We start from the raw sequence: 10,121 nt of genomic DNA, 5'->3' as shown, positions 1-10,121 counted from the left end.
TGAAGAAGTATCAATTCAGCTACTGTAGTGAACACAAATTCCTGTGACTTACTGGCATCAAGTGCTGGAAAGAGTACAAAACCAGTAACATAATTTATAATTATGTTCTACACTGAAAGTTAAAAGCCATGTTTCTATCTAACTTACAAAGGTATCATTTGCTTAAAACTTTAATTTTTTGCTATCACATCCTTCAACTCCTATCATACTATGTACAAATTCACTTCTCTTCTTCCTCAAAGATAATCCTACCCTTGTGCTTCTGTTCTCCTATTGTTGTGCTCATCCTATCCTTTTTCTTCTGAAGACTTCACGGCCCTCTTGTGGACCATTGTTGTAACAAGAGTTCAGTAATCAGTAGGTTACACTTATGAGCTCATAAGATGTAGAAAGTGTAATTGAAAACTAGAGATGTACCGATACCAATATTTTGGCCGATACCGATATCACTTTTTTAGGCCGATACTGATACCGATATTTTGGCCGATACTTTGGTGTTACAAAAAAAAGCAATTTTGGTATTTGCAAGGAATTATATCAAATGCTAAGTTTTACCTTATTTGCATAAAACTATTAAAAAAAGATTTCAATTGGCATAATTTATTAAAGATTCAAGAATCCAATTAGTAAGTTTGAGAAATGAAAGTCCACCGTAATTGAGGACTGGGGTATAAGGGAAGAAACATTACATCAGAATTGGGGTTTATGAAAAAATAATAAAGTGTTTGCGCAAACTCTCCAAATAGGCTATCATAATTGATAATAAGATGTAAAGTGTAAACCAAGTGATTTGTGTAGTCGTACAAAAACTATTCGACAAGTAATCTGCAACCTAAGGGTGCTTGTTGTTTGGTTGAAAAGCTTTTGCCAGGCCAAGACCACCCAGACAGCAAAAATGTACAACTCTGCATCTCCCGACGTTGCCAAACGTTCAAAAAACCCATGCAACCCGGCTGCAAGTAAGCCGTGTTGCCAGTAAGGTAAGCCGGCTTCACTAGTCCGCGATCCAACTTCCACCCCTTGCCGCTACAAACCCACCAAGCCCAAACAATGTTATGGCAGAATAAGCAGGCTCAAAATGAAAGCAATGGGACCACGAATCCCCACCAAACCAATCAAAATGGTCTCGCTGCGCCCAAGACGACAACCCCACCGCGAAGAAAGGAGCGCTCCCCCCAGCCACCAGCACAAGGCCGAGCACTCACCAGCACAGCGAACAGCCGCGACTCGCCAACCACAACGATGCAGCTTCCACACCAGCCACTTCAATTCTTGTCGATGTCAATTCTTGCTACAAAACGGCTGCTGAGAAACGTATAGTTGATTGGATGGTCTAAATGGCTACGTGGAAGCCACACCGTTATGGCCAGCGAACCGCAACAGCTCGCTGCACTAGTGAGTGCTCATCCCCGTGCCGACAGCCGGGAAGAACGCCCACCCCCACAATGAGGCAATGAAGCCGCCATCCCCCCACAATGAGGCTGCCATCCCAGGCGCAACAAGACCATTTATTGATCAGCCCAGCGAGGACCCGCAGTCCCACCGCCCCAAGCCCACCCACTCGCCATGACATTGCCCAAGCCCGGCAAGTCCACCACAACGAAAGGTGGAAACCAAATCACAAACCGACAGAACCAGCCCACCAAAAACAACCAAGCCACATGGGTCCCTCAAACGCCCAGCAACGCAAAAAACGATGCAAAATTATACATTTCTGCTACCTGGGTAGTCTTGGCCTGGTTTTATCCTCTGCTTAGAATAAAAAAGAAACACAAATGATAAATATTGGAGAAATTGAGTCTCCTTCACAACTTAAGAATCGAACTACGCAAAGCTTCTGAAACAAAATGTTTTGTTTGAGTGAAAGAATCACTGTAAGCAAACAATGCCAAAAGGTGCGCACATGAAGTCATGGGAGTGTGACGTATCAAAAATTTAAACAGGTTGTTATTTTTCTATATCAATGTGACGTTAGTTACTACTTTAAAAAATCTATATCTTTGCTTCTGCAGAAAATTCGCAGCAAACGCCTTTTTTTACATATTTAGTATCGGCCACAGGATTGGTCAAATTTTGCCGATACCGATACTCAAAAACTGGCCGATATCACCGATGCCGATACCGATATATCGGTACATCTCTATTGAAAACTATGGGGTTATAATAACTAAGATTTATGGTATCTGGGATAATAACTTTTTAAATCAGTGACAATATAAACAATTAAACATGAGCATGATCTCTGCATTAATAAGCACAAAATGACTAAGTTAAAGTTATGAAGGTTGATAATGACATTGCCGAGCATGGAGTGGCGTTGATCACGGAATACAACACATTACACACATGTGACGAAAAACAAAAACAGTACCGGTATCTTTTGCGTGTCGTCGCTGATCACCGTCAGCGATATCCAGACTGTAGTAGAAAGACCCTCGCGCAATAATTCCTGTATGTATGTACTATGTATGATATATTAGTTTACATCATGTACATTTGTACATGTAGTTTATTTGTTGTATTATAAAGTTGTTAATGAATGTCCAATTTAGTCTCTGAATTTCAAACACAAGTATACAAAGTCGCAGCGGTGACGCGCTCACTTTCCAATTATGCAATCCTGGTTTGACTCCCGGCTTATACTGGTTGTTGACAAACACCGCCTATGCCCACCTCTACCAAGGGTGTAATATATTGGGTGGGCGTTGTTGCTGAAGTAAAGGCGGCCGAGAGAAAGGAACTGGCCACCCTACTCTCGTTAGTGCCGAAGGCTTAGTATAATGAGAACCTCATCCCTCGATGCTTGTATTCAAGTATGGGACTCACCTTTACCTTATACAAAGTCGCACATTTCGTACATGTACACCAGTTAGTATAATTCGTAATACAGACACATGAGTTTATAAACAGACTATAGAGTAATTATTAAACTGTATTTTTCTTGCAATATACCATGGCACAGTACCGTATCATATCATATCCTCGCGAAACATTAAAATGGGGGCAAACGACAAAACTTTGAACCCCGGTAGCAACCTCTAAATATCAACCAATCTTTATAAAAATTCACATTATTTCTCATTTTCTCATCAATGGTAACAATATTTTAGGGTGAGACATTAACATTTACAAAAAAAGTTTTTTTTAGACCACCCTATTAACCATTGTATTTTATTCAGATGTAGTTAAGTTGTGTGTATAATATTCCTGAAGAGGACATCTTGTGATGTCGAAAACGTTCGATACTTAATTTGTTGCGTAGTTTTGTGTTTCTATATGTAATAAACTTGAAGATATAATAGAGTAATAGCCAAAAAAGCAAACAATAAATGCCAATTTCTCAGAATGTAAGTTCGACATAAATGACATAGGCGACTGAGTTGATTATATATTTTAGGGGTGTTCGAATAATTTCTGCCGTGATCCAATCCAAAAATACTGTCTGGGCCACTCAGAACTTTTTTGTTCACATGTGGGCCATGGGTTAGACAGTTAGACACCCCTGGATTAAAGTTTGAAATCTTAAATAAAATCTTATCTAATGTTAACTAAAACCACCAATTTCACTTGCATAGTCTACTTAATTTGAGGAATCATCTGTTTTTGTCCAGATGTTTGAAAGCAAAGGAAATGAGTTCCGACTATGGCAAACATTTACTGCAACAATAACATTTATTGATACCAAAATGATCTCTTTTTTTCATGATCATTTGCAATGTTCAAAAGCAAAGTGCTGGAAATAAGGTTGTCTCATGAGACAGACAAGTGCTGTGGTCAAAGGATGTTATGTAATACAGACAAAATTACAGTACTTAGACATTACAATCGGCCTGCTATGGGAACTATTGGTATATTTTTGGAGGTTTATGTATTATGAGTAGAACTATGATTGATGCGCAATTACACACTCTGTTCCACTATTTACAGAGAATCTGGTTCGGAAACTTTTTGGGATGTGGATACACATCAAGTGAGATACAAAAATAGCAAAGACAAAGTAAAATCTTATACATTTGGTAAGTGAGGTTACAAAACGTAAACTGGAAATCCTTGTTGTGCACTGTGCAGTAGTCCACTTATTACAGTAGAACTCGGTTAATCCGGATTCGATTTGACCGGCAATTCCATTCGGATTAGGCGAAGATCCGGATTAACCGATGTGGGTTCTATCAAGACTTGTTCATTAATTCGTCTCTAATAAGCTGAACTATCGTAACTCCAAAAATGCAGTTTTGAGAAAATTGAATTTTAAAGTTCAAGCTGTGTTTGCTGTACATTCATTTACGATAGTTCATCGTTCTGTGTCATCAAAACTAAAGTAGATAGAGTTACGATGCTTTAACAAAATAAACTGTAGTCTATAAAGATACCAAATCAATCAAAAACGCAATTTTGAAAAATTTGGACTTAACGATAGTTCAGCTTATTAGAGACCATTTGTACTTCTAGTTTTATCCGGATTAGGCGAAGATCCGGATTAACCGAGTTCTACTGTAGATCAGAGTTTTCCAACATTTCTCTGGTGTTTACATTATAGCACAAAGCTACAAAGTGTTAAATTTTCTTAGAAAGAGCATTTGATTTCTTGTTGCAGCAGACCGACAATTAATTGCATAAATCGTTTGATCATAAGAACATTCTCATCAGATGTCCAACCTCAAATTCAAAGATTAAACGATAAATAACTATTCGTTTGGTTGTAGTTGTAATATTGGTGTCACGATGTGTTCTAGAGTTTTCTCAGTGCTCTTAAGGGGACAAACATGGAAACATCCTTATTGATTAGCAAATAAAAGAAGCAGGTTTGGCAACTAAACAAATTTTATTTATAAAGCTTTTGCCACTGTAAAGGTGGTTTCATCAGTACTCTTATTCAAATAGAATGTTTTTATTTTCATGAGAGTGCCACATTGATGAAACCGTTTTTACGGCGGCAAACATTGTACCAACAAGTTTCATTTCATTGCCAAATCTGCTTGTTTTATTTACCAATTTTATTCGTATGGTTGCATCCTTATTTTTTATCCTTATACATGGATTTTAACAAAATTTAAATCCGGAATGAGACTGTTCACCAGGCACAGCCCCCTTGATAAAGTCAGTCATAATGAAACGTCAGAAATACAAAGCTAGTTATCATTTCAACATCTTGTGATAGTCTAGTGCAGGGGTCACCAAACTCTCTGAGGGCCGGATTGCTGCAAGATTAACAGCTGCGGGCCGGATGCAAATTGCGAAAAGATATACAACTATTTAGAATCTCCATTGACTTGAATTGAGCACAATAAATAACAAAGTCAGCGGTGAGATAGCAAAGTTGTGATGGAAATTGAAAGGTTGCTGGAAAAGTTACCCCCGGCTGTGATACACTACAGGGCATCGTGCTCTTGAAAAAACATTACATCTTTCCAAATTTGGCTTAGGCTGTCCCCATTTGTGGTGGCCTAATGATAAAAACAAAACACCAACATGCAGGCTGCCTGGTGGAAAAGTGTACAAATTCAACATACAACAATAAACTAGAAGAACGAACAATTTTAACAAAAAAACTTTTTCACTTTTTTTCTTAACACTTGTAGTGCAGCTGTTATTTCCGCAGCATGTGGCTGGCTGAATCAAAATTAGTTCGCGGGCCGGTTTTGGCTCGCGGGCTGTAGTTTGGTGACCTCTGGTCTAGTGTATAGCTGGGTTTTTTTTTCGGTCATTTATCGGTCATTGACTGATTTTTTAGCAAAATGTCTGAAAAGAATATTGTCAATTCGGTCAAAATGTCCAAAAAATATATATAGTCAATTCTCTTTTCAGATAAAACACGACAACGTTTCTCAGCGAAACTTAATGTTATAGCTGTCAGGAAGTGCAAATTTTGGTTTGTATCAGCTACTTCAGGGGTCACCAAACTACGGGCCGGAACTGGCTCGCGAACTGATTTCATCCGGTCCGCCACGTGCTGCGGAATTAACAGCTGGACTACAACTGTTAAAGAAAAAAGTTACCACACTTTTTGTAAAGGACTGACGTTGCTGTTGAGCTACAGTCAACCTGCTAATGATTTTCCATATCGTTTCTTATTACATTAAAAACTTTGTTGTTCAAAACACCAATGTTTCATTAGTGCGATATCTCTGTTTAGGGCTTAGGCAAATCATACCAGCCAGACTAGACATCATAAGCAGAAGGATTTGGACAGTACGTGCTAAATAATTAACTTTTAGGTTGTGTTGTATACTTTACTCTTTAAAATTACTACTAAAAAAAAGGTAGATTCTGAGCGTCGGGTGTTTGAAGAAAAATGGGAAGAACAGTATTTTTTGCAATTTGCATCCGGCTCGCAGCTGTTAATCTCGCAGCAATCCGGCCCTCAGAGAAAAAATTTTGGTGACCCCTGAGCTACTTAAAAGGAAATATTTTCATCAGAAAAAATGACCAAATTTTTCAAGTCATTTCGGACAAATGACCGAAAAGTCTCAGCAAAAAAAAAAAAAAACCAGGTGTAGCTTATAGTCACTGGAAGAACGCAAGAAATTAATTTAAAACTTAAATCTGCAATTTTCCTAACACCGAGAAGCCAGAACAGAGGTTTAAGAGACATCAGAAGCACTTTTATTTTTCATGCCTATTGATGTTGGTATAGTGCTATCTTAATGTCTGCATTAAAATTTTTATCTTTTTACTCTTTCAGATAGAGTCTTTAGTGACGATGAAGTTACAAGTGATGTTTATGAGGAAATAGTTGAGCCCATTGTTCAATCAGCAATGCAAGGATTTAATGGTGCGTTTATTTGCACTGCACAAATGATATTGATATTAAGTTGCATGCACAAATGATATTGAAAAGCTTTCAGTCCAACAGAAGTTGTCAACTACTGATCAAAAAACAAAACCATATTTGTTGTGTGCTTATTCATCACTTCTTTCAAGCTGTAAAAGGTTACTGACAGACTTTCAAACAAAGTGTCATTGTAACCAAATGTTAATTTTGGGAAGCCAAATTAGTAATTTTGACTTTCGAGTGATCAAATCTGTAAAAACCATCACTAGAAATTTCTTAAATGTTAATAAATATATACATTTCTCGAAGCAAATTGTCATACAATGAATCATATGAATGTGTTGTTAATTTTGTTATGCTATAGGCCTCTAGTTGAGCTGAGCCTGTAAGTGCTCTTCCATAGTGGTGCTGGCAGATAATGATACAAGTTAACTTAAAAAGATGTTTTGTTTATTTCAAACTGCAAATTTACAAAATTCTATGTTAGTGTTTTACTTTGAATTTTTAAAGATTATTTATATACAAAAAATGTATTTTTTTTCTAATAAAAAGCATGTTTATGTCAAAAGTCTTGTTTAAAAAGAAATGACTCACATTACTGGATCACTAGGGTAGCATAACCTACCTTGTGATAACTGTCACATTATCTGCAAACTATAATATTTTTTCTGTTCCAGGGACCATATTTGCATATGGCCAAACCGCTTCAGGTAAAACATACACTATGCTTGGTTCTCCTGAGTCACGTGGCGTCATTCCGCTAGCCATTGATGAAATTTTTTCAATCATTGAAAGGGTTAGTTGTTGAGTAGGCTAGCCAGTATGTTCTTTGTTTTGCTTCTTCCCTTAAACCTTCTTTAACAAGCCTGCGGCTGACATCCACTGCCGTTAAGTCATCGTTTGGCCTGCAACCGATCCTAAGTCGAGTATCAGAGAGTCAAAGATCACAAAACGTGTTATCTTCTTACATTTGTGCTTGAATCAAATAATCATTTCAGTGAGATTGAGGATGACTTATTGCACGTTTTTGACCTTCGCTTTCAATGTAGCCTGACAACGGCGACTTTTGATTCATGCAAAACAAGGCTGAGATAACAAAGCTTTATTTTGTATTTTCTACTTGTTATTTTAACTTGCCTAGTATGACATGACTATTGACTAGGTAAGTGAATAGTTGCTTGAAATGACAGTTCATATCATGTAGCATATTTCTTTTTGTGTTTACTTTATATAGTGTGAAAGATCTAATTGGCAATTAGACACCATTGTATTTGAGACATAATGCTGCAGTTGTACAAAGCCTTGTCAGTTTTTGACAATGCACCTACAGATGCATCATATTATGTTTTTACTTATTAAAACGTACAAGTATTAATGCAAAAGGTTTAATTGCCCATTCTACATTTTTCAGACGCCAGAAAGAGAATTTCTTTTAAGAATGTCCTATTTGGAAATTTACAATGAAAACCTAAAAGATTTGCTTGCAGAGGAAAATGCAGCATTGACCATTCGAGAAGATGAATTTGTAAGTTTATTGTGGTTTATGGCGACCCATATACAGTATACACAGTTACACACACCATAGCGATGTATATTAGGGTGGGCTGAAAAAAAATTTTTTTTGAAATTGAAAAAGTGGCCCCTCCAAAAAGTTGGCAAATTGTCCAAAACCATCTGTTTCACTAAAAAATTTCAGTTGCTCCCTCTAGTGGTCGAGCAACATCGCACTAAAGGTCGTGAAAAGGTCAACTTTTTGGAAAGTGCTCTAACTTTGTAGCCGATGGTCATGGAGAACTAAAACTAGTATCATATCAAAAGAAGCAGAAGAAGCATGTTTCCATTTGTCTTGAGAGAACATTTTGCCATAAAATGTCTAAAAATGAAGTTATTTTCAAAAAACTCTATTTTGAGGCATTATCACAGTCCTACAGGTTGTCAAAATGGGCAAGGGTTCCATAAGCATGCAAAAGTGAAAAGGATGATAAGATCTTGACCAGCCATAGTAATCAGGTAACCACCATCAAATTTGACAATTTTTTAGGTTGCATTAAGATTTTTCAATAGCTCCCTCTAGTGTTGAAGTAACAAAACATTGAAAATTATAGAAGTGAAAAAAACTGGAAATGTGAAGTTTTATGAAATTCTACTAACTTTTTACAAGTTGTCATAGAGAGTTAAATATAATTATGTAATTTTAACGACCTGTTTGAGCCTAATGCTGCGAGTTCGCTGTGGTAATAATGGATTGCACTAGCTTTCAGGACGCAGTTCCCCAGTCATGTGTTATGACAAATCGTGTTAAAGTCAGTGATTCGTTCATTTATGCTGCTCTTTTGTTTGGCTATAGTTAAACACAGCACTAAAAGCAGTAGCCTAGTTGGTCAAATTAAAACAACTAAAAAAACTGCAAACTTAATAATCACTAATATCATAATGAGATCACCACTCAAACAGAAGACATAATGTCGTAAACAATGGCAAAAAGACATCAAATCAATCAAACCGCAAACTAATGTTTTGAGTCAAAGGATTTCATCAATTTTCTGGATTGAATTCTTTGCCTAATCATTCCATCTCGTCTCTCAAAACTTGTAGTGGAGGCAGATGCTTCAGATACCAGCTTGACATGCCGTTCAACAACTTGATTGTGGCAAGGATGATGAAGATTGAAGACTTAATGGTTGAAAGCGTAACTCATTGATGGCTTTGTAACTAAGCTTTTGTGTTGCTGGAGGTTCATAAACATCAGGAAGATTCAAATTCAACATTTTATGAAATCCTTTTGATTTAAAATTGATCTTGGGTATAAAAAATTTACGAATCATTGGAAATTCTGCTGAATTAGATGCTGCTTCCATAAATCCCCCTGAAAAATTGTCATTTTCAATGTGATACATTGTGCCTTTTGTTCGAAGTGCACATAGCTTATTAACAGCCATTCTGCGAAGATCCTCATCATTGTCACCAAACATGCCAAGCAAAACATTTTCTGGGTGTGCAAAGAATCCATTTCTTTAAACAACTTTAAGACAGATATCTACCAGTGTTTGATTTGGAATACTGATGATCCTTTGCATGAGATTGTAGAAATTTTTTGACCCATCTTGCAATTTATGCTTCTGTCTTATTTCAAACCAAGTTGGAAAATATATGTATATTTAAACAATAGTGAGCCAGCATAACTATGTTGAGTGATGGATTTTCAGTTGCTGTGTAAAAGTGGAGAATTCTGCAAGCCAGAGTCAGCCACCTGGAATGAACTAGCGGTCCAACTTCAAAAAGTCTTAAATCGTCACAAAATCACCGCACTTTACAGCCCAACAAATTTTGTAACCATAGTATTGGTCTG

General features: G+C 37.0%; 1 protein-coding gene across 1 annotated transcript in view; it reads left to right on the top strand.

Annotated features, from left to right (window-relative positions):
- Window positions 1-1,475: 1,475 nt before the first annotated feature.
- The window catches only part of LOC145776111 (uncharacterized), a 42,120-nt gene continuing 33,474 nt past the window's right edge, over window positions 1,476-10,121 (top strand). The window contains exons 1-5 of the mRNA XM_082587515.1: window positions 1,476-1,606; window positions 3,928-4,016; window positions 6,683-6,772; window positions 7,450-7,568; window positions 8,184-8,297. Coding sequence (XP_082443641.1) covers window positions 1,476-1,606; window positions 3,928-4,016; window positions 6,683-6,772; window positions 7,450-7,568; window positions 8,184-8,297 — 543 coding nt within the window. The remainder of the gene's footprint in view (window positions 1,607-3,927; window positions 4,017-6,682; window positions 6,773-7,449; window positions 7,569-8,183; window positions 8,298-10,121) is intronic.

The sequence above is a fragment of the Aplidium turbinatum genome, chromosome 8, assembly GCF_918807975.1.
Source record: "Aplidium turbinatum chromosome 8, kaAplTurb1.1, whole genome shotgun sequence".
Lineage (NCBI taxonomy): Eukaryota > Metazoa > Chordata > Ascidiacea > Aplousobranchia > Polyclinidae > Aplidium > Aplidium turbinatum.
This window is presented reverse-complemented; position numbering and strand designations above follow the sequence as displayed.